Below are 25,133 nucleotides of genomic sequence, written 5' to 3'. Positions count from 1 at the left end.
TGTGTGGCTAATGGGGCGTGTGTCGTGTCTGTGGTGCGGGTCGCTGTGTGTAGATGGTATGTAGGTGTCTGTACAAACCCCCTCCCCCCCCCCGCCGCCATCGGGGCATCCCTCGGGGGAGGCACCTGCCCGCGTGGCAGCCCTTCCCCGGGCAGGGCCGCCCCGTCTCCCCCTGCCGGGCTGGGCGCGTGGAGCGGTCCAGGCCGTGCCGGGGAGCCTGGCCGGCGCCTCCCCCCGCCCTGGGCCGCCCGACTCCCGCCAGCGCCCTGTCTCCTCCGGGCCGCTAGAGGCCGCTGCGGCCCGCGCGCCAGCGGGAAGCGGCTCCGGGGCGCCCCGGCTGTGCCCGGCCCATCCCCACGTGCGGCGGCGGCGGCGGCGGCGGGGCTGGGATGGCGGCGCTGGCCGGGAACCTGCCCATGCGGCTGCTGCACAGGAAGATCCACAAGCGCAACCTCAAGCTGCGGCAGCGCAACCTCAAGCTGCTGGGGGCCGGGCCGCCAGGTAGTGGCCGGGTCGGGGCGAGGGGAGGCCGGGCCGGGGCTCCAGGCCTGCTCCCGGGGCGGGCCGCGCTGGCTGTCGGGGTCTCGGCGGGCCGGGCCCAGCCAGGCGGCAGCAGAGCCCGGAGCGCCCGGCGGTACAAGGGCCGTGCGCGCTGCGCTGCCCATCCCCGCTCCTCGGCCCGGGGCGTGCGAATGAACCGAGCCGTGAGACTGTGACACCGGGCCGGCCCCCCCCCCCCACTCCCCGCGGGTCCAGGCTCCGGCGCGGCCCCGGTCTCGCAGTTCCAGACGCTGGCCCCTTGCGATGCCGAGCGCCCTGCTGGAGCCCCGAGCCTGCTGCTCGGCAGCGCAGAGCGGCTCCCCCTGAAGTCATTCGACACTGGGGCTGTTTCCCGAAAAAACTTCCCCTGCCTCCAGACTCAAGCCGCGTTCTTTCGAAATAATTTCGAAAGAACGCGGCTTTTCTTTCGATGGCGGTAAACCTCGTTTCACGAGGAAGAACGCCTTCTTTCGAAAGTTCCTCTTTCGAAAGAAGGCGTTCTTCAATGTAAATAGGGCTTCCTCGAAAGAGAGCATCCAGACTCGCTGGGTGCTCTCTTTCGAAAAAGCGGATTGCTCTTTCGAAAGATCCGCCTGCAGTCTAGACGCGATCTTTCGAAAGAGGCTCTTTCGAAAGAAGCCTGCAGTCTAGACATAGCATGGCTGTTCAGTTCCTCTGCCTCACGTGGGACGCTCAAGCACTGAAGCCGTCAGGCTCAAAAAGCGTCCAATTAAGTAATCGTGGAACCATTTAAAATGTCAGCAGTGACACTTAGGGGGCTTCTGCCTGCCACCCCGCGTTGCTGCCTCTGCAGCAGAGGCAGCAAAGCAGAATGGGGGGGGGGGCTGCATGAAACTGCACATTAACCACAACTAACATTTGCACGTCCCTAGTTCAGTGTCCCCTTATTCAAACCCCTTATTCAGGGTTGCAGTTCTGTTTGTTGCTGGACCATTAGTCAAAACAGCCACACCAAGTTCTAAACCAGAGAGAACTTTGTCTTCGGTAGGTTTAATGAAGTCCATGCTCTGCCCTGGAATTGTGAATGCTCACAGTGTCTGGAATTCTGCAGCGCCTACTGTATTTGCCGGCATCAATGCTATTAATTAATGCTGTGCATATTGCTACCACTGCAGCATTCCAGATGAATATTAGCTAATGATTAATACTGTTTCTGTGAACAATTTCAGTATTTTGATCAAACAGTAAACTTGGGACTTTTTATAATTGTCTTCCTCTTCTGTTTGGATTTGCCATTTCTGCTTGTTCTAGCAGATACAAGATCTGTGGATACTTTAGAGGGAGCTACAAATAATGTTATTTCTGAAGAATCAGTGGAGAAGGTAAAGAATGTAAAGCAACCTCAAGTAATAGCCGACAGTGAAGTAGCTGCAGAAGAAAAACATTCTGAATTGAAAAAGAAAAAGAAAAAAAAGAGACAAGTGATTAACACAGAAGGAGGTATGTCTTCTTCACTATTTACTTAAAATGTTATCCTTTGAGTTATACCCAAAGGGTGTGTCTAGACTACATGCCTCCGTCGACGGAGGCGTGTAGATTAGCCAGATTGGCAGAGGGAAATGAAGCCGCAATTAAAATAATCGCGGCTTCATTTAAATTTAAATGGCTGCCCCGCTCTGCCGATCAGCTGTTTGTCTGCAGATCGGGGCAGTCTGGACTCACCGCGCCGACAGAGAAGCCTTTCTTGATCGGCACAGGTAAACCTGGTTTCACGAGGCATACCTGTGCCGATGAAGAAAGGCTTCTTTGTCGGCGCGTCGCGTCCAGACTGCCCCGATCTGCCGACAAACAGCTGATCGGCAGAGCGGGGCAGCCATTTAAATTTAAATGAAGCCGCGATTATTTTAATCGCGGCTTCATTTCCCTCTGCCGATCTGGCTAATCTACATGCCTCCGTCGACGGAGGCATGTAGTTTAGACGTATCCTAAGATGGCAGTAGTGTCTTTGAATGGGTCTACAGAACTCCACTTTTTCCAAGAGGGAACTTTCAGTTATTGCTAGAGCTATCCTGAAAATTCTTGGAAAGAGGGTTTTTTCCCCCCAGGGGTCTTTAAAAAGCATGCATTAAAACGAAATTCCTAGCATATTGAAATTTACATGAGTGAATTACATGCTGAGAAAATGATCATCCCATTATATCTTTTTATGATAATATATATTTTGCAACCATTATTAAGCGTGACTTGTTTGGTGTGTTCATTCTGTGTTAAAATAAATACATTGCAGGTACAGAAACTAAAAAAGCAAAGACTGAAGAACAAGAGTCTGTAGACATGAAAGATGCAAAAGATAGTAAAGATCCTGAGGTGGAAGAAAATAATGAGGATCCTGAAGGGAGAGAACTAGTGGATGAGGATACTGAAGAGCCCTGTTTACCTCTTGGTGTAACAGGTAACTTGTCAGAATTTCCATATGTTTTTCTTTTTGCCTATAGTCTCAGTGCAAGTTCTGAAACTTTAAAAGAAAGTAATTTAAGTTAGGTGCCTGACTCTTACAACATCCAAATTTGAAAGTTTTTGCCTTAGATTTTTTTGTTTTGTTTTTGATTAAGATGTGGAAAACATCTGATTCTTCTAAGTTGAAAGTTACTTTTTATTTGTGAGGGCCTAAGATTTGTCTTAGTTTACCTTATGAAGTGGTACTAACCTGCAAAAGAAACTGTTTGTAGATACAGTAACTTGAAATATAATTATTAATTGCTAGATAAATTTAGTCAAGTAGCCAGTGAGGCTGGGCAAGTTTTGAAGAAACTAGGTTGAGATGGTTGATGAATTATTTCTCTTCAGGTGCTTTTGAAGACACCTCATTTGCTTCACTGGCTGATATAATCAGCGAGAACACACTGAAAGGAATAACTGATATGGGCTTTACACACATGACAGAAATTCAACATAAAAGTATTAAACCCCTTTTGGAAGGCAGGTAAGAAATAGATTTTTAAAGGCATTTATGTAATTAAAATTCCACCCCAGTTTTGACTCCATGTGAAATGCAAACATCTAAAAAGTTATTAGGATTGCAATTCCTCCCTCATACATAGACTGACTTAGTGAGCTCTTGGAGAGAGGGCAGGACTTTGGCCGGTGAGGCTTATCAGTTAGCCAGTCACATCACTACTGCCATGTCATTTCCAAGTAGAATTAATTTTTCCTTTATTTGCTTTCTTCCCAACCTTCAGGAGAAAGTTTGATAGGCTTGTCTGGTTAGTTTGTGTGTGTGCATGCATGTTAAGCTGTATGACGTGTGAAGAAGTTGAGGGAAAGTTCAGTAGATATTAATTTTACATTTAGTTTTGACAATGAAGAGGTGTTGATCTTTGCTGTCTCTTTTGTAAGTGAATTCCATAATGAAAATCCAGCTCCCTTAACATTCTCCAATAGAATGTCAGTTATAGATGGGGAGAGTGTCTGAGTCAATCCTAAGCAAGTTTTGAATGTTCTAGAGACCAAAGTTCTCTAGCTTGATTGGATGCTTCCAGTCACTATTGAATGGTTAAATACTTACCATTAATAAACCTCTATGCTATGAGTTTTTTTTTCTCTCAAACTAAAATTTGAAATGCTGCTGACAATGTGAAAAACTAAATATTTCTTTCTAATTATGACACCTATAGAGATATTCTAGCAGCTGCGAAAACGGGCAGTGGCAAAACACTTGCATTCCTCATTCCTGCCATAGAGCTCATCTACAAGTTAAGATTCATGCCTAGGAATGGTAAGGCTCTTTCTGGGTTTCTCAGTTACATTGATGTCTTTCGTAGGGAGAGAGGGAAGGACTAGTTGGTTAAACTTTTTTCCCCCTAGGAACAGGTGTTCTGATTCTTTCACCTACTCGGGAGCTTGCCATGCAGACTTTTGGAGTTCTGAAAGAACTGATGACTCATCATGTTCACACCTTTGGCCTGATAATGGGAGGCAGTAACAGATCAGCTGAAGTACAGAAACTTGCAAATGGGATCAACATTATCGTGGCAACACCAGGTAGACTTCTGGACCACATGCAGGTAAGTGTAAATATATAAGGTTACTTAATATTTTAAAGAAAAAAAGCCCTACCTATATGCTGTTTCTCTGGCTGACCATGTGCTCATTAAAATCTTGTAGAACACCCCAGGGTTTATGTACAAGAACCTGCAGTGTCTGGTAATTGACGAGGCAGATCGTATCCTGGAGGTTGGGTTTGAGGAAGAAATGAAACAGATCATAAAACTGCTACCAAGTAAGTAAAATCTGTCATTCCTAGAAATTGTTACCTTCTGAGAATCATATTGGTCAAGGAAGGAGAGAACTAGGGAAAAATGGTTTCAGTTATTGCATTAGTCTTGGAATGATTGTCTTACACTTTCTAATGGTTATTCTGATACACACACTTTTTCTTAATTCAGTATATGGTAGTAATCAGAAACTTGTTTGCTATATTTTACCATCCAGTAGATGAGCCAACTCACCAGTGGAGCACACCCCGTCATGGCTGAGTGTGAGCTATCAGATTCTTCTAAAACACCCCTTGCTGGGGGTCTCTCGTGCAATTCAGCCTTCAGGCTAGGTCATGTTTAGTATATCACCCTATTAAGGTGATAAAATCCAGCAAAAACAATTGTCTGATTCCTCCATCCTGTGTGCCACCTTCAATTGTGGGTCAAGAGGTCCATATAAGTTTCTCAGAGCTAGCAGTAGTCAATATCTTATTATCTTGGGCTTCATGCCATCTTATGAATAGCTGGTAGGGGAACCCAGCCTCTCCCATTATACTGGATTCTAATCTATGGATCCTATGACAGCTGGTCTAGAGTCACTTCACAACATACCTTGCTGCCTCCTCCCTGGACGTATTCCTACCAAGCCCTATTATGGGCTTTCTCCTCACCATACCAAATGCTTCCTGATTCCTACAAATCTTGTCGCTCCCTACTACTAGGACAGAAAAATTGTTTCTCCCTGCTGCTTCCTTCTTCTCCAAACTTATGTTTATAGTACCCAGCTGGTTTCATCATTACTTAGGGCTAGCCCCTCTTCATGTGTAACCAGCTGGGTTAATTGATCTCTCAGAACCACATTAACCCTTTCACATTAACCCATATAGGGTAGGCGCTCCATCAGGCCATTATTTATCTGAAGGAGAGGCTTTTCATGGGAACCATAAATAAATAATTTAGTCCATAGAAGTTAACTAGAGAGTTGTCTTTTATTTGTATCTAGGACATCTTTCTGCCAATGTAGAGTTGTTCCCTATAGTACAATAATTTTTGTCATAGTTTAAATGTCACAAGCTAAAAAGGTTTCCATACCTTCACTTGGAATTATTTTACACATACTCAGGAAGTTTATCCTGATACTTAAACTTTTTTTTTTTCCTTTCCTAAATTTCATCTCTGTGTTACTCTTTCATAGCGCACAGTCTTCCTTAGAACCACTGAAGAACTCTTTCATCTTAGAAATAGTGAAAAACATTAAACAAATGTATTTTAGTTAATATGCAGTCTGTATGTCAGGGTTCCAAGTTTTAAAATGAAATTGTTTTTGAATGCAACTATAGTTTTAAAAAGTAGTATCAACTTGATATGCAGTATGTAAAATGAAACAATAAGAGTGAAATAGCAGCTCATATTGGTAATTAAAGAAGTTAAAATATAGTGAACCAATTCCATTCTTCTTTACCTCATAAGTAAAATGTTCGATTTCCTTCCTATCCCCCCTACATTCAGACGAATGAGACATTGCCTGATACTAACACAAGCATTGATCTTGAAGTGAGTTCCATGCAGGCCCAATCTTGCTTCTCTGCACAATTTCAATGCAGTCAGCAAGGCTCAGGGATTGCCCCACATATCACATGTATGGTGATGTAGCATAACCTGCTATACAATGAAATTAAATTAAAAGGCAAAACTATGTAAAACTGATAAACACTTTTTTATGTAACATATTAGTTACTTTATTGCAATGAATTTCAGAGTTTTTTCCCTGAAAATAAATATCAATCACTTCGTATGTGAATAAAAAAAATGGCAGTTAAACTAAAGTTACAATTTTGATCTGCTGTGATTTCTATTTTCTGTGTAAATAACAATGCAAATAAATATTAACATTCCCTGAAGAAAAAAGTCTGCTTAGAGTTTAAAGTTTGTTTGTTTGTTTGTTTTTTAAAAGCATTGCTTTGTAGATCATATGACACAGTGTACATTCCATTGATAATGATTGTAGTAGTGACAGACACGCTATAGTAAAAACTGTCTTTATCCATCCACTGAGGAAGATGGGCAAAACACACACAAGGGAGCCCAACAATTGCCTCATCTCTATTTGCATAATCCTCTGCAAAAGTGAGATTGTTTTTCTGAATTATTTCAGAGCGCAGACAGACCATGCTTTTTTCTGCTACACAAACCCGAAAGGTTGAAGACCTGGCTAAAATATCTCTGAAAAAGGAGCCACTATATGTTGGAGTTGACGATAACAAGGAAACAGCCACAGTAGATGGTCTTGAACAGGTAAAGTTAAGGAGAAATACTAGTAAAAATAGTTATAGTATGAACACATATTTGTATGTGGGTTCTCTTAATGTTAAGTACAGTCTTAAACTGAAGGATAACTTCTAGTAGATTGATTAAATACCTCTGGCACTAGCCAGCTGTAAGGAACTGTATTTACACTGTATAGCTGTCGCAAAATAAGCAATACAAACAACTTTGGGATTACTGCTCCAATTCCCAGTTTTTTCAGTACTGTGAGGTGAAAAGGGCTATTGCAGAATTATAGGCTGTTACTTATCATGCTAGTGACTTGACCAGTAGCAGAATTATTTTAGCTAATGTATTTGGAAAAAAGTTTGAAAGATAGCTATTGTAACGTGTTATTTTCTGTGATTTAAAAAGTCTTAGAACATTCTCATATAAATAACATATACTTACCAATAATTCCTTAATACACTTCTCTTGATTAGATAGTTTAATTATAATACATGGATGTCGGTTCCCAGGAAAGAAAGGAACATAGGTGTATGAAAGTTTTGTTTAATACTGCTTTAGAAGCAAAGACTTAAAATATATTTTTAAAGCTCCATTTGCTGCACTGACTTGAGTTATTTGAAACAAAAACATACTTCAGGCAGGTTTTAAATAACTGTCTTTAAATGATTTCCAGGGATATGTAGTGTGTCCATCTGAAAAAAGATTCCTTCTGCTCTTCACATTCCTCAAGAAAAACCGGAAGAAAAAATTGATGGTGTTTTTCTCCTCGTGTATGTCTGTGAAATATCACTATGAACTACTCAACTATATTGACTTGCCGGTCATGGCCATTCATGTAAGTAATTCATTTTCTTCAGCAAAATTTCAAAAAACAATGTTATTTTCAAAGTTGGCATTCCAAAACCTGTTCCGTTTTAAAGTAACTGCAACTTGTTACTCTCTGGCCTTTCCTTGGTTATCCCAGCCTAACTGATACATATTGTTATTGCTAAGCCACTGGTATCCTTGCTGTCACACACAGGAGAGAGGGCCACAATTTGAAGGGCCCAACGCTGAATTTTAATACTGCCACTGATGCAACCAGTCTTTGGGCAAAGAGGATTTTCAGCTTCTAGGGTTGCCCTTTTATAAGGTCTGAATTCACTTCGTGGAGAAAAAAAACTTTTATGGGAATCTGTTGCCATAACCCAAGTGTTCTGAAACACCATTAATAAAAGTCTAATAATCTTTTGAACAGCTAGTTCAGGCCTGAGTTCAGAATTCTGCCATTTCCATGCTCAAGTTGGTATCTCAGATATCTAAAAAATAACTTATCTGGCATCATAACTTTCTGACTATCTCAAAAAAATGCTGTGTTTCAGATACACTTATGAGATTAAAATTCAAACTGATTTAAGAATAAGTGTGTGTGTAATATCTGAACAACTTCCTTTCTTGTGAAGCTGCTCTGAATTATAGATGGATGATCTTTATCCAAACTGGAGTGCACGGAGAAAGAATGTCAGTGTCTGAGTAATAAGTAAACCCTTTCAAACTAGCTTTCTCTTAAACCTGGTCTTTTAAATGTGCATCCGAAGAACAAGGTTTCTGTCACTGAGGTGGTATTTTGTGTTAAAATGGCATATTTTTTCATCAGACATCCCGTTCAGAGGTTCCTGGTTTGCTATGGGGAAATGATTTAATCACACTTTCCCTATTTTGGAGGTAGTGGACCATTTCATAGTCACTGTGGAAATTAACTTTAACAATACAGGCCGGACCTCTCACGTCCAGCACCCTTGGACCTGACTGGTCCCAGGAAAGGGGATTTGCCAGACCTGATGGCCCATGCTAAACCGCTTCCTTCCCACTCACCTCCCGTCCCCCCGCTGCCTGGCCAGATATTGCTCCCTGGGCAGAAGGTCTCCAGCTCCCACTGCTGCGGGGTTGGAACTAGGGATGTAAGTGACTAGTTGCTTTTTGACTAGTCCCATATGCTTACCGGATAGTTGACTAGTGACTCGACTAGTCATTTCCCCAACCTTGCTGTCTCCATCAGAGTGAGGCGGCAGGGAGCAGGAGCTGATGCTGCGAGGAGCCAGCTTAAAAGCCGGTTTCCCCCCAGCACCATCTCTGTGGGAAGAGCAGGAGCACAGTGGGGGACTGGTGGTGCTTCCACCTTTGAAATGTAGCAAGAGCGGAGCACAGGGCCAGTGGGAGACTGTTTGAGAATCAGGGAGCACAGGGCCAGCGGGGGACTGCTTGAGTGCCCTGGTGGCCCCGTGCTCCGCTTTTGAAATGTACAAGAGCCCAATGGGGCTCTTGTACATTTCAGACACGGAGGCGCCCTTATCGACTAATCGAGTAGTTGATGGAAATTCCATTGACTATTTGATTAGTTGATTCATCTAAATGTAACATCCCTAGTTGGAGCTATGCAGCAGGGATTGGAGCTCCCTGGCTGCAGCCGGGGCCAGAGCTCTGTGGCCAGGGTTGAAACTTTGCGGCAGCTACTGCCCACTTGGTGGGGCCAGATCTCCTGTCTGCTGTGCTTTTTTTTTTTTCCCACCCTTCTCCCTGCCCCGCAGCCCTACTGCCTTGTGGCCAGACCTCCCTATATCTGGACTCTGTGGTCCAGGACCATCTGTGGTCCTGCCAGACTACAGATGTTGCTGGACCAGAGAGTCCTGGTTAAGGGAGGTATAACCTGTACTATGGGTTTTAGTTTAGCATTAGTCCTTGCTTAATCAGTCTCTTCTTTATTAAGCAAGCCACATGGGTGAATACTTAATATTTGATATAAATTGCAAAAGGAAACAATCTTTTTTTGCCACACACTTCAGGCATCTCTTCAGTTGGTAATACTTTGACTTTCATTGCATCCCCACTTATTGGATAAGTGTTTTCATTTTATTATAGTATCACAACTGCAGTCCTAAATTGTTGAAAATTCAGACTGATTATATATTTGAAACAAACATGATTGACTTATTTATTTGTGGGGTGTGGGTTTTTTTTTTTTTTTTTTTTTTTTTTTGATCCTGCTATGGTCTTAGTGCTGCATTTTGAATGCAAGTGCCGAATTGGGGGGAGGGACAGAAGGGAGTGTGAGGTGTGGGAATTACACCGTCCTGTTTCTCTGTAGTCTTGTAACTCTTACTGTTATACACTCTGATCCTTCAAACAATTAGGCATGTCCTTAACTTTAAGCCCTTGAATAATCCCATTGCATTTTATGTTTGAAGGATTAAGCACTTAATGCCTTAGAAAGTATAAGATAAATGCTACTTTAGAGGAGATTATGACTCTCTGATGTATATTTCCCCCCTCCCTCCCTGATTTGTTTTAGAACTGTGAAAATGGGTTTTGATATGTGGAAATGTATGAGTCTGTTGGATGGAAAGAGGCTTACGTTGTTTTAAATGTTCTTAACTGTACAAATGTATGAGAATATATTTTCTTTATGTATATGTAAATGTACAATTCTGAAAGTTGCTTTGCAGAATCTTTTTAACTAATTTCGTTCTGAATATGTTTTCTCCTAGGGAAAGCAGAAGCAAACTAAACGTACTGCCACGTTTTTCCAGTTCTGTAATGCAGATTCTGGAATACTGTTGTGCACTGATGTAGCTGCCAGAGGACTGGATATTCCTGAAGTTGATTGGATTGTCCAGTATGACCCTCCAGATGACCCAAAGGTAACTTGTCTCCTGAAGGTGCTTCTAATGTCTCTAACATTACATATTTTTAGAGAAAGTATGGACTTAATTACTCACTACAGAAGAATGTTAGGTTCAGGCTGAGTTTGCACCAAATAACTAAATTTTTGTTGTTCCAGGAAAAAGCTTATTTTATAAATCATGTTCTGTATGTACCACTAATTTGAAGCATTCAGCATGCGTCTAAAATGAGTGCCTGTTGGGAAAAGTGATGTGTATTTAGACTTAAAATATAGTTAGTTTGAATAATGAATCAAAACAATTACACCCGTGGTGTCCAACACGCAAGCCACTAGCCACATGTGGCTATTTGGCTAGTTGAATGTACCTAGTTCGCTATAAAGTTCCATGGTGTCAGAACTGGCTGGTGTGTTCTTAAGTCCCCCTGACAGTTTTTTGAGACTTTTTTTTAAGTTCCTGTTTTTCTAGTTTAGTTTTTCATCCTGTGACTATGTAAAAGACTATATTAAAACTATACAAAATAATCAAACTGGGAAAAAACAAGCAATAAAATTAGTGATTGTAGATATTGATATTTCCAACAGCTTTTTTTAACTGTCTCTTCATCAGACTTAGTGTTTCAGGTTTGCAGAACTTGGTTTCTTTATCAGTAGATTTCAATGTGATGAGCAGAATTTATGGGTGACACTCATTCTATTCAATCTGTTTTTCTGTTAGACTATTCACTAGGGATGTGAAGGTTTAACTGGTGGGGTGGAGCTCCCCACCTGCCATGGATACAAGGGGCCACGCCTGCCCCAAAGGAGCCCACTACGGACAGGGGCTGCTCCAGCACAGGGGACCGATGCCCTGTAGGTAGGGGCTGCTCCAGCTGTGATGACGGAGCAACCATTGCTTGTGGGGTGTCCTGGGCTGGAGGCAAGGGCTGCTCTGGCTGAGCGGGAGCAGCCTCTGCCTTGTGGTGGGCATGGGGGGCTCCCCCTCTCACCCATCTTTAAATGGTTAAACAATATGGTTAACTGCTTTAGCAAATTAAAAGGGATTTTATATCCCTGCTATTCATATGGGCATGAGTCAGAAGCAGATCTTATTGGCCCAAGACCTTGAGTCAGGGAGCGTGGAAATACTTATTTTACATGGTGTTAAATGTCGAGTTTGAGCATCGTCTGTACTGGTATTACCATACTCTGGAGAGGCTAACAGAGGGCTCATTTTAAAGAAATTGACATAAGAATTTTGATTTCTGGTGATATTTTAAACTGTTCTTTTCCCAAAAAGGAATACATTCATCGCGTTGGTAGAACTGCCAGAGGTATAAATGGCAGAGGACATGCTCTACTGATTTTACGACCAGAAGAATTGGGTTTCCTTCGTTACCTAAAGCAAGCCAGGGTAAGGTTGCATTTAGTATTTTACTATGCTGATGGAATTTTTTGAGATAGAAACTGTAATGATTAATCAAGTGTTTGAGTATTTTAGCTGAAACCTATTTTATTGCTTAGAAAATATTTAACTGAACAATTTAATAGAAATGCAAGGTGGCTACTGCAATAGAAACTAAATCATTTAAATTCCACATGGAATCACTTGATAATGCAGCTTAACAATGTGTTATGATAGGGGAAAAAATATTTCTGAGAATCCTTTATGCCACTGAGTACATTACTCCAACAAAAATAAGGAAAATACAACCATAGTACTATGTTAGTCTCTATTTTAAGAAATGGCAGAAATAAGTCACAAATTTCAGTCAGTTGTTTACCAAAAGGCAGGACAGCTGTTAAACTTACCAATTCCTCATTTGTTTTCTCAGCCCTGAGTCACTACCAAATTACCATAAAGGAGAAATGCCCCTTCAATGAGAAGAGCATCATTCATGTAAATATTGCTGCTCTTATTAAAAATTTTGATATTTCAAAGAGCAGGAAAGAGGTTTTCTGAAGACAGTCTAGCTCAAGCCTTTTTTCATATAGAGAAAATACCAGTGAACTTTGTGGTTCACTTTTTCCATCATTTTCAAATTTAGAACCTTTGTGGATAGAAAAAACCCACTCTTCTCATTCTGGTGATATAATACTTTGTACCAAAAAGCCTTGCAAATATACTTACTGGAGAAATATACTTATTGGAGAAATGGTCTAAGGAAACTAGAATGAAGTTTAATAAGGGCAAATGCAAAGTACTGCACTTTGGAAGAAACAATCAGGATATGTCTACACTAGCCCCATAGATCCCGCGCTTGATTTGCATGTTCCCGGCCGGTCACCACTTTTTTTAAGTAATTGACTAGCCCGAAGTAACTGCCCGTGTCTACATGCGGCAGTGAAACAGGATTCTGAAATAAAGCCCTAACTCAAATTAGTTGGTATTCCTCCTGCAATGAGGTTTACCAGCTAATTCGAGTTAGGGCTTTATTTCGGAATCCCGTTTTACTGCCATGTGTAGACGCGGGCAGTTACTTCGGGCTAGTCAATTTCTAAAAATGGCGACCGGCCAGGAACATGCAAATCAAGCGTGGGATATTTAAATCCCGTGCTTCATTTGCCATTTTGGTTGCCCTCATTAGCCTCCCTAGATCAATCTAGGGGGCTAGTGTAAACACCCTCATTTTCACACATACAGAATGGGATAAGTGAGATTCTAGGAAAGAGTACTGCAGAAAGGGATCATAGTGGACAATAAGCTAACTATGAGTCAGCAGTGTGATGCTGTTACAGAAAAAGCAAACATGATTCTGGGATGCATTAACAGGAGTGTTGTGAACAAGACTCAAGAAGTCATTCTTCCTCGCTAATCATTTTTGTTACTCTTCTCTGGACCTTCTTCAGTTTTTCCACATCTTTCTTGAAATGTGAGGCCCCAGAACCGGACACAATACTCCAACTGAGGCCTAACCAGCAAAGAGTAAAGGCCTAGAAAACATGAGCTATGAGGGAAGACTGAAAGAATTGAGCTTTGTTTAGTTTAGAAAAGAGGAGACTGAGAGGGGACATAACAGTTTTCAAGTATCTAAAAGGGTGTTACAAGGAATGGGGGGGGGGGGAGAGAAAAATTCTTCTCCTTGACCTCTGAGAATAGGACAAGAAGCAATGGGCTTAAATTGCAGCAAGGGAGGTTTAGGTTGGACATTAGGAAAAACTTCTTAACTGTCAGAGTGGTTAAACCCTGGAATAAATTGCCTAGGGGGGCTGTGGAATCTCCATCACTGGAGATATTTTAAGAGCAATTTGGATACACCTCTTCAGGGATGATCTAGACCAGGGGTGGCCAGCCTGTGGCTCTTTGCTCACAGAAGTGCAGCTCTCAGGGTTACGGCTCATTCGGAGCCACATGCCCGCTTTGTGCATGTGCTCCAGTTCCTGAAGGGAGAAGTGCCTGGCTGTCGTGGTGGCAGCTCCAGTGAGACCCAGGCATTAGGTTAGAATGGGAGTGGCCCGGGAGTGCCTGGCTCTGGAGGAGGGCATTGAGTTAGGGAGGGGATTGGGGGGCAGGGGGCCTGGCTCTGGGGGAGGGATGTGTGGCTCTTTGCACTACTATCCACAGCTCTTTTGGCTCTTTGTGTCTTAACTGGTTGGCCACCCCTGAAGTAGATGGTGCTTGTCCTGCAATGAGGGCAGGGGACTGGACTTGATCTCTCAAGGTCCCTTCTAGTTCTAGTACTTTATGAACTTGTAAAGGACAGCAAAGTTGCTATTTGAATAATGAAAAGAAGTCAACTATCTTGAATATTTGTAAATTGTCTTCCTCTAGGACTTGTTTACATTAGACCAGTTTGCTGTTTTCATTATACCAGCATAGCAAAACCACATAGCGTGGGCCACACTTCTGTGGCCACTTAAATGTGCTTACATCAGTATAAGGTTTTATACTATTGTAGCTGTGTCCACATTAGGGCATAGTACCAGTATTAAAGTTATAATTGCTTACCTAGAAGTCATACTTTTACCAGTATAACTTTTTATAGTGTAGATCAGACCTTAGTTTCCATAGGTGAATGATGAAACTTTTATATACACCATCTTATGTAAGCTATGTAATACTGTCTAAGAGTTATCATATTTAATTATTTTTTAGGTACCATTAAGTGAATTTGAATTTTCGTGGTCAAAAATTTCAGACATCCAGTCTCAGGTATAAAGTTGTTTAATACTGTTTCTCTGAATTTTTACATAAAATGATTTTTAGCTATAGACTAAACTTTTTCAAAATAATTGAATGTTTTATGAAGTTGTGGATATGTACTTACATGATTTGAAATATTTTTTTAGATATTTGCTTTTAAAGTGCTAAGCCTTCATGTCATTACAGCTATCCATGGCTTCATATGACACCCTGTTATAATTTTAAAGATACTCCAAATAAAACAATGTATCAAAATCTGCCCTCGTTACATGCACATAACTTGACATTGATATCAATGAGAATTAACATACTGTTTAGAAATAGGTCTTTTTTTATAATGTGCCAATTTAATCTGCCATAATAATTTTCAGTATATCTGGCTACTTTGTACCTCTACAGCAGCTTTGGGCAATCTAGGCTAGTGAGTGGGCTACATGAGTGTCCCTCCATCTCAGTGGGTCGCAAGATTGTTGTTCCAAGACTGTCTCCCGTGATAGGGTAGCTTTGCTGATTGCACTTGCGTACCTAGGATTTGCAGAATGGAACCATCACAGCGCTTTTGAGAGGGTGGTTCTTACAGTCAATGCGTTGAAACAGCATGCACCTCACTTCATGTGCCCTTGCTTTCAGTGCATGTCACTACAGTAATAGTAGTAGGAAAAAAAACTATGATGACAGAAACCAGCAATAAATAAAATGTCTCGTGGGCCACACACAGAACCCCGATGGGCTGCATGCAGCCCTCAGGTCACAGGTTGCCTGCTGCTGCCTACAGGTACAGGAAAATCTAGAAATGACATTTGTAAATTCTATAGTGTGTATTAGGAACCAGTTTAACTGGCCTGATTTACATTCCATTATAATCCAGTGGGAGATGTATCTGTTTAGTGCTCAAATATAAGGTAGCAAGCATGGAGTATGAATCTAAATGGAAGAGAATAGGTGTTTTTATAAATGTGGAAAGAATTCCAGGTTGTGTGTGTATATACATTCAGTAATAAAAAAATGACCAACTTGAATTAAAATTTAGAGGGAAAAAATTCGAGAAGTTGGAGTGAGCTGTTTTTAATTTATGTATAAATTCTGGTTTTATGCAGTCATTTTTCTATCAACATGATTTTTCAAAGGGCTTCAAATTCTGACTAAGCAAGGGCATGGTTTATGCCAGAACTGGTGAGCTCACCATCCAGTTTGTATTCTGCTTAAGATGAATTGAGTTTGAGAGGTGATTTATTTTTCAAAAGTTTGTCACCAGTGAAGCAGTATATTTGGGCATTGGGAGTAGGGGTATGTCTATTATTTTTGCTGTCATTTCTGAACTTGTTATAATTGGTTTTACTCATTCCTTTGTATAAAGATCTATAAAGCCATTTTAAATAACCAGCAGTGAAAAGATTTTTTTTAAACAATTTTGTTTAAATAAAGGCATTGAGATAGCCTACACAAAAATATACTCATAATTAAATGTAATTGGTATGATGTGACATAAAATGTCATTAATTCATCATATTACAAATAATGCTTACTAGAGGTCAAAATGGACTCTCTCAGATCCAGAGAAAAAGCACAATGGAGAGCAAGAAGTCTTGTCAGTTCTAAATAATAAAAGCCTTCAACTTAAGGACAAAATTCAGATATGCCTCATTGCTTGGTTTAGTAGTAGTAGTAGTCTAGCAACGTATACAAATATCTTCATAGACTGATACAATTTTGGTATTAGAAAATCTGCCAGCCACCTCTATCCATTTATTCCAGTCTTCTAGTTGTAAGGTTTGTTTGTACCACCTAAATATATCTATAAATTAAAGCTAGACTGCATTCAGAAAATAGAATTCATTTTTGCAATGCTTTTAAGATTAACTTTTGAGGCTATGCTATGTAATGTAATTCAATTTGTCCTTCCCCTCCACCCCCCTCTGATTTATAAAAAGCAAATTGATAAATGGGTATGTGTTTTGCTGTAATAGGTCAGTTTTATTGAAGATAATATTATGGTGAATGTAGTCCTTGCAAATTACAAGCAAAATGAGTTATTTGCTGTGTAATTTATAAGCTGGTTACAATCATAATTGGATACAATTATCTTGCCTTTCTTTTTCCAGCTTGAAAAATTGATTGAGAAAAACTATTTCCTTCACAAGTCGGCGCAGGAAGCATACAAAGCATACATTAGAGCTTATGACTCCCATTCTCTGAAACAGATCTATAATGTCAATAACTTGGATTTACCCAAAGTTTCTCTTTCTTTTGGCTTCAAAGTCCCTCCATTTGTTGATCTCAGTATCCTTTTATTACAATGTGTCAGAACTAATTTATCTGTCTGCTTAACCTTTCTAAGGTGCAAATGATAGTTTTACTGTTATCTCTGCATGTCCTACCCGTAAGAGAATAGTTGTACTGAAGACAGGAACCAGTTATTTTGCCAGCTTTAATATTTGTTTGTGCATATGTATACTGTATATGGCAGGACAAGGATAATAAGTATTTTAATGTTTGCAATAATCCCAGATATACTATATATGCGTTCTTAAAATTCTGAAGCGTTGTTTCCTCTTTTCTCATGTGGGGTTTGCACAGTGAGATAAATATGTACATGTAATGGTTGTGGTGTATTGTTTTAAAAATTGTTTCAGAGCTACTGGTGGTGGTAAGTGCTGACCCATTAATATTTTAGTGTAGTCCACAGTGTGAGAGAGAACAAAGTTAAACAGTTTTGAAGAAGCAAAATAGAAAACAGTCTAAGGAATGACATACAGTAGGTGAGTTTTTGTTTGATAAGTTGGGTCCATCCATGCATCCAACTAAGTTTTGCTCTAAAATGCCATGCACACTTTATTATTCTTTTCCTCTGAAAACATGACGGTTAAATGACTTAATAATTGTGTTTGTGATCCTTAACCAAAAATTGCCAGATGTGAACAGCAGCCAAGGTAGAAGATTGCAAAAAAGAGGCGGAGGTGGAGGATTTGGTTACCAGAAATCCAAGAGTGTCCATAAATCCAAAATCTTCAAACACATTAACAAGAAAAAGTCAGACAGCCGGCAGTTTTCTCGTTGAAGCTCTCTTCTGAAATGGCTTTTGTCATTAAAATAGACTCTCTCTAGGTGAAAATAATCTTACAGATATTTCCTTTTCACGCTGCTCAGATTTAAAATGTGCTCTGTTTAAATTTTACATTTGGTCTCTGTATATCTAATAATGCATTTCAAGAGCATTGAAGTACAAGAAGGCAGACTGAGAAAACTAAGTCAAAGGAGAGGATAGTTCGATGTAATCTTTTTACCATAAATAAGTTAACTGTTCCTGAAAATAGAACACATTTTCTAGTATTTTTTCTAAGCACCCATCAAAACAGAACAGGCAATTCTGAATACAGAATGGTTGTGCATAGCAAGAGTCTGTCAGAATATTCAGAAATTAAAGGGGATGGCAGAGCGCTGAAACTATTTTTACGGGACAAAATAAAATATCCTTGTTCACTTGGGTCACTGGACTTTTTTATAAAGCTACAAAACTCATTGCTTTTTCTAGTCAAAACAGTAAAGAATCTCTAGGGATCTTCTGGATGAACAGAGAATGACTATGAGCCTAATGTGTGTTTAAACCATCAAGGATAATGCTTTAGTCTATGTATCAAATAGTACAAATTGACAAGACTATAAAAGCAAATTTAATAGTATACTATGGGGTAGTACCTCCTGCTCGCTACACTCACCAACCCCCTCTCTGGGGTAGGCAGCCCTGGCTTCCCACCACCACTTGGGAGGGCCAGGCTGAGGCTTGGCAGTCCTGGCCTTCACAGGCTCTCTCTTGCCACCCTGCTGCCTGGGGGGTTGGGCCAGGCCAAGGCCACAGATGGCCCAAATTTCTCCCTTCAGCCGATGGGAGGGGCTGGGCTGAGGCTGACCTGACCCTTTCCCTCAAGAGGGAGGGCTTGCAGCGTGCCTCTCCCCTCCCCCCCAACACCCCACTCCACCATGAGGGGGGAAGGTCTTGTGACTTGCAGTCCCCCTTCTGCCACTTGCTCCAGCCCCAGCTTTCCCCCACCCCACTTCCCTAGCTGTACCAAGCACTCCGCTCTGGTGAGGCTCAGCCCTCCAGCCACCAGGAGGGAGGGCAAAATCCCAAGCCCCTCGCTCTCCACAGCCACCAGACCCCTAGCCCTATCACCTGGCTGTCAGGAGGGGGAGGACGGCAGGCAAGGACTCCAGAAGCTGCCTTATGCTCTGGCAGTGGGGGGATGTCCCCACACATCACCAGAGCAGCACAATTTAAAATTCCAGAAGCCACCGGTCATGTGGTGGCTACCCACGGTACAGCCAACTTGGTCCCAGATCAGGGGATGGCATGTCCTCCGCCTGCAGCAGGCTTCTGCACTCCCTGCCCTCCCACCCCACAATTTTCCTACTCCTCCGCCCTCCCCCCCCGGCCCCACCAGCAGCAACAGCTTACTTTCAGTGCTACTGCTGTTCCAGGAGCCGTAGTTGCTGATCCCTGCTGGGTTACCAGCACAGTAGAAGGGAGGAGGTAGGGTGGCTGCGGGGGGAGGGGCTGCTGGATGAAGAGTGACATGATGATGTCACTGTTGTCCTGCAGGAAAAGTTTTCTTGACTATAGAGAGCTATTATGTGACATTTTAACAGCTTTTTTATATTATGTTAATAAACTAATTTATATTCCAGAGGAACAATCTGTTCGCTTCAAAGTCTTCTCTCAAATTTAAATGTAACCATTGCATACAATTTATGAGCTATATTCTGCTAAACAAGAATATGCAAATAAAATAACTTAGTTTAATGTGTATTATTTATGAAGATGGTACAGCAAGAACTGCTACTTACAAAATATAGTTGTAACTGTGTTACTGTAGTAGCCATTCCTTGGATAAGTGGAGCCAAAAACATGGAATTGAGTGAGTGCAACACAGTAAATGAAAGATTTAGAAAAAGTGTCATAGATTGGAAATTGAGGGAATGGAAAAAACAAAACACAGGGGGAAATATAGAATACACGTTGTTGGGAAGGATGCGAAAGGGAGATAAGATAGGGAAGTAACCCATAATTGTAAGAGTGAGGGCCGTGAATTGATTGACATAATTATTATTTATTAAATACTTTGCACAGTGGACAATATACTTAGTCCTTTACATTGCAGAGGGCAGGGCTGGTATTCTTACTGTAGTGGATAGATTTAACCATTGGGCTAGTCTCAAGCTATTTTTCATGAAAGTGCATTGGCAGAGAAAGGAGTGTTCTCCTACAGCCCTTTGTGAGTTAAGTAAACAGCATTGTCCTTATTTTGAAGATGGTAACGATGCTGATTTGACCATGCTTCTATAGTGAGTCAAGAAAAAAAAATCAGATCCCTAATTCTATACCCCTGCAGCCTCTCTCCATTTGTGGCAGCTCAAAATTTAATTTTATACTGCCTACTACTCCCAAAACAAGATAGGAATTTTCCTGACACTCAGACAGTTGATTTGTTTCAATCTCAATACTGATGTATAACTAGGGATGTAAAATCCTGTTTAGCTGGTTAATAGATTAAATGGGAGCAGGTGGAGAGCCCTATGCTGTGGGCAGGGGCTGCTCCAGCTCAGCTGCTGCCAGCCTCATGACCACAGACAACCCTATCGCTTCTGCTAAGGAAGAAGTCTGACAACTGTGCACGTGGACACACACCCACCCCACCCCCCATAGAATGGAATAGACATGAGCAACCATCTCAAAGAACAGTCAGACCATTTTTTATTGCACCATTTCACTGGGAATACTTACATGTTCCCTAATTCATATTGCAGTTTCATGACTAATCAGAAGAATTCGACAGGTGAGTGTACCTATGCACTGAAAGACTGAAACTCAGTTAAGCATGCGGATGCACAGAACAGCCCTGCTTAATGAAAAATACATCTTACGCTGGAATATCTGCTCACCCAGATCAGGCATGTTTCTACAAGGATACTATAAGTTTCAAAGATCAAACTGATTGGAAATCTACAGTTTCCTTTACAGCTTCCCCTGTTATCAATCTTATGAGCAGTTAATAGAACTCAGCCATCAGACTCTCAAGGCTTGTCTCATAAGAATGACTGATAGGTTGGGAACTAAGATTGTATTCCTTGAGAAATTGCCTCCTCTCTCTTCAAGAACCTTGACAAAGAAATTGGACTTTTTAAGCTAGTTAAAGGGGTGATCAAAACTGGAAGAAATTTTTTGACAGTTTCCAGGACAAGTCCATAGAGGAATTTTCCAGTGCCTAGATACTACTCATAATTGTGAAAGAATTTGTCATGATACAATCACCTCTCTTATAAATACTGTAATATGGTGCAGTCCTCGACAGGTATAAAAAAACCCTCACTTTCAAATCTTTCAGGGTGAAATGTCACATGTCGACACTGAAGATTTACTAACAGACAATAGCAAGGTTCTTCAGGAGCTGGTTGCAGGCTAGGAAAAGTTTTTTTACCTGTACTTCACCATGAATAGAAAAAACACTTCTTAAAATCCTGTTTCAGGCATAAATTGATGGCTTAACTTCATAATGAACAGTGAAACTCCAATGATTGAATTCACACTAGTACATTAAGGCCCTGATGCTGCAGTGTCTCATGCAATGTGCAGAAGATAAACGTTCACCTGGCTATCAGCAAAGTGTTAGGCACAGCCCTATACATCCGAGTTACCATCAGGCTGCTTTGTTCCTCCCGAAGTTATGTCCTGGAACTGATAAGAACCATGGTGAAGGTTTATCTTAGTTCCCAAAAGCAAATTTTCCAAATAAAATATGACCATTGTCTGAGCCTTGCTGGTACTCCCTTAAGAAACCACATTTTGGTTGAATGGCTTGGAAGTGATTTCAGTCACTGTTGTAGCTAGTCCACCCGCATCAGGATTTAAGGTTCTTTGCCTAGATCAATTAAGAGTTCTCGCTACCATTTCTTGTGTTTTAATTGCTCTCTGGATTTACAGAGGCTTCTGGGTTCCAGCTCTTTAAATCCAATCTCTTTAACCAACATTACAGTCCCTCTAAACTATCTGTTCTTTTCAAAGTGGCAAATGGTTCAAATTTTATTAGTAGATTCAGTCACGTCTATATCACAGAAGAGCAATGTCTGTATTTCCTTCCAACTTGAAATGGGCCTTTGGAAACTTCCCACCTTTAATGTGGAACTGTAAAAAGATGAGGCAGGATGGCCATCTAATAATACACTGGGAAGAGATACAAACAAACAATCTAGGTTCAGTGCCTGGTTTTGCCAGTTTGCTAGTTTCGGGGTGCGAGCAATTTAGTCTGTGTCTGCCTCACTTTCTCATCTCTAAAATTGGAAATAAGATTATCTTGATATTTTTATCATGTCTATTTAAATTATTTAGAGTAGGGGCTTTCTTACAATGTGTGATCAGTACTAGAGAATATCTTAATTAAGAACATGAGACTGGCCACAGTGGGTCAGACCAATGATCTATCTAACCCAGTTTCCTTTTTTTCCCAACAGTGGCCTATTCCAGATGCTTCGGAGGGAATAAACAGAACAGGGCAATTGTCAACTGATCCATCCCCTGTCATCTAGATCTAGCTTCTGGAGGAGGTTTAGTGACACTTAGAACTTGGGTTTGCATCCCTGATCATCTTGGCTAAAAGACACTGATGGAGCTATCCTCGATGAACTTACCTAGTTCTTTTTTGAACCTTCCCCCTCACCCCATGACTGCTTAGTGTGCTTAAGGATCTTTAGTGAGGGTGCTTGTAGAAGGATTTCTGAAAGTCCAAGTATGTTATATTCCATGGATCATCCTTGTTCACATTCTTGCAGACACGCTCAAAAAAATTCTAATAGATTGGTGGTTTCTCTTTATAAGACACACTATATGCTTAATAATTTTGTTCTTTACAGTACTTTCAGAAAACTTGCCTGGTACAGAATTAGAATTACTGACCTGTAGGTGTCAGGTGAAGCATTTATTAAAAATCAGTGTCATGCTAGTTAGCTTCCAGTCATTTGGTACAGAGGCTGATTTAAGCGACAAATCACATACCAGTTAGTAGTTCTGCAGTTTCATATTTTAGTTCCTTCAGAACTCTTGGGTGAATGCCACTTGTCCCCAGTGACTTATTACTGTTTATCAATTTGTTCTCAAACCATCTCTATTACACATCGATCTAGGACAGGTCCTCAGGTTTATCACCTAAAAAGAATGGTTTGAATGTGGGCATCTCCTTCACAACCTCTGCAGTGAAGACCAATGCAAAGAATCCATTTAGCTTTGGTTAGCTGTGGTCTTTGTGCTACCAGGACACTAATAATCATCAATGATAATGATTCAAGCAGTATGAAATAATGAAATCACAAATGTAGCCTACTCATCCTGCACAAGAACACTCCACTTGACAATTATATTGACGCTATGAAACAAAACTTATGGTATTCCATAGTACTAGCCCATAGTTCCAAACATTGCTCTATCACTATTAAGCGAATGTATGAGGGCATTACAATAAAATTCTACAGTGTCTTTTGGCTGGAGTCCCCCTAAGAGTGCAGAGAAGGTCCTAGGTCATGCAACGCTTTGTATTGTGGGCCCTTAATGTCCTCCACAAATGCTCCTTGCTCTGCCATTGTAAAAATGTTTTGCTAAAGTTCTTTCCACGTTCCCCTATGAATGAGTGCTGTTTCCTCTAGGAATGCTGAGCAGCGGTGCAAGATGATCATTATAATGTGTCTTATAACGCCATTTAACCTGGACATTCATTTCCAGGGCACTGACAAACTCAGGGGCCTGGTAATGGCTACTGAGCCTTTGTCCTTTAAGTCATTACTCCAAGATTACTAGTGACTTAACCATGTGATGGTAGCTTTTTGTTAACAAGCTTGCAATGAACATAAGCCCTCATGCTATAACATTGGTATGTTACAACTCACTTCATCATGCATCTGGTTAAATGAGTTGCAACTTGCGAAAATTTATTCCATAATAAAAATATTTGTCTTTAAGGTGCCACCAGACTCCTTGTTTTTCTGCAATAGACTAATACAGCTACCTCTGAAACCTGCCCTAGCCGTGGATTAGCAATCCATTGTGTCTGGTTTGGTGGTGATATCTGGTGATGTGATACAGGCTGGTAAAATGTTTTGGAGCTTTTGCAATGCTCCCCAACTCAATTCTCCCCTTATTGATCCTTGGACCCATAGAGCATCTTCCACAAGAACAGGAAAAAGGGGGAAAATTCTGCCACGGAAGCAGCAAAGCTAGAATTCGGGCCATGGACTCTCCTTTGCATGTGGAGCATCTATGACTATGTTTTGCATTATTTGTGTAACGGCCCAGACAGAAATGACAGGAGAATGCAGGCTAATCACTGCTTGACCTACAGCCTCTGCATAAAGGGTATGTCTAATTTGAAAATTTTTAGTTGGCTCAATACAGAGATAGGAACTAGTCAACCTTTAGATAGTAAGAGCTAAGTCATTGATTCAGACAAACAGATTTGTGCCCTGCTTTTACAAGTTCTCTGAAAAGCAAATTATGCAGAACATACAATTCTATCAGGGCGCAAACTAATATTGATGGAATGCATAGACCTTAAATGATTTCAGTATGGCACTGAAAAGATCTGATTTTCCTCACAATGTGGGCTTTCAATTACTGTGTATACAAAAAACATTTCCACACACAAATGAGCAGCTATGCCTCTACCTAGCAACAAGCAGGCGCCAGGTGAGTGCCTGGGATCAGTTCATACAAAGCAAGTACCTGTGTACTTTCACCTGCCCTTGCCTCTCATCAGATCAAGCTGCTAGTGGCAATGGAATTCGTATGTAAAGATCAAGGGCAATACAGAAGCCTTACTATGGAATGGTCTTAGTGAGTAGTTTTTCACTAAAAACATGCCACTTCCACAATGTTGGACCTCAGCAAAGAACTGTAAGAGAGTCTCCCCACAGATCTGGCATGATTTAGTGGTATAAAGTCTTCCCATAGTGTTTTTTTAAACAACAGGAAGGCAGGCATGCTCAGCCAGCACCTCCCAGAGCAGGTCCCATTCAAAAAGAAAAGCAGATGATGGTACTGTTGCTGCTCCCTACTTCATAGCTTTCATAACAGTGGTTAGAGCACTCACCTGGGATATGGGAGATCTAGGGTCAATTCTCCCCTCTCTGCCATAGGGGGAGAAGGGAGACCCTTGTTCAAATCCTCTCTCTTAGGGAAGGCTCTACTGTGCCACGGGACATTCTGACATGGTAGCTCCCTCTGTCTGCCCACTGTGGATAGATAATGAAAGCATAAACTGGACCCAGGTTCTCCCATTTCCAG

General features: G+C 41.3%; 1 protein-coding gene across 2 annotated transcripts; it reads left to right on the top strand.

Annotated features, from left to right (window-relative positions):
* The first annotated feature begins 343 nt into the window (after positions 1–343).
* Positions 344–18,297, top strand: DDX18 (DEAD-box helicase 18). Of its 2 annotated transcripts, none has more exons than XM_075933249.2 (14): positions 344–501; positions 1,813–2,001; positions 2,789–2,953; positions 3,349–3,484; positions 4,176–4,276; positions 4,366–4,565; positions 4,666–4,780; positions 6,913–7,052; positions 7,705–7,866; positions 10,556–10,708; positions 11,969–12,082; positions 14,765–14,821; positions 16,915–17,092; positions 17,725–18,297. In XM_075933249.2, exons 1-14 carry the CDS (start codon positions 390–392, stop codon positions 17,868–17,870), a joined length of 1,968 nt encoding a protein of 655 aa, XP_075789364.1. In that variant the 5' UTR covers positions 344–389; the 3' UTR covers positions 17,871–18,297. The 2 variants fall into 2 exon arrangements, with proteins under 2 accessions (XP_075789364.1, XP_075789365.1); XM_075933250.2 differs by having other exon boundaries at positions 345–501; positions 1,816–2,001.
* The last annotated feature ends 6,836 nt before the right edge of the window (positions 18,298–25,133 follow it).

This window comes from Pelodiscus sinensis, chromosome 7 (assembly GCF_052426305.1).
Source record: "Pelodiscus sinensis isolate ZL-2025 chromosome 7, ASM5242630v1, whole genome shotgun sequence".
Lineage (NCBI taxonomy): Eukaryota > Metazoa > Chordata > Testudines > Trionychidae > Pelodiscus > Pelodiscus sinensis.
The sequence above is the reverse complement of the archived record's forward strand: the minus strand, read 5'-3'. Positions and strand labels throughout refer to the sequence as shown.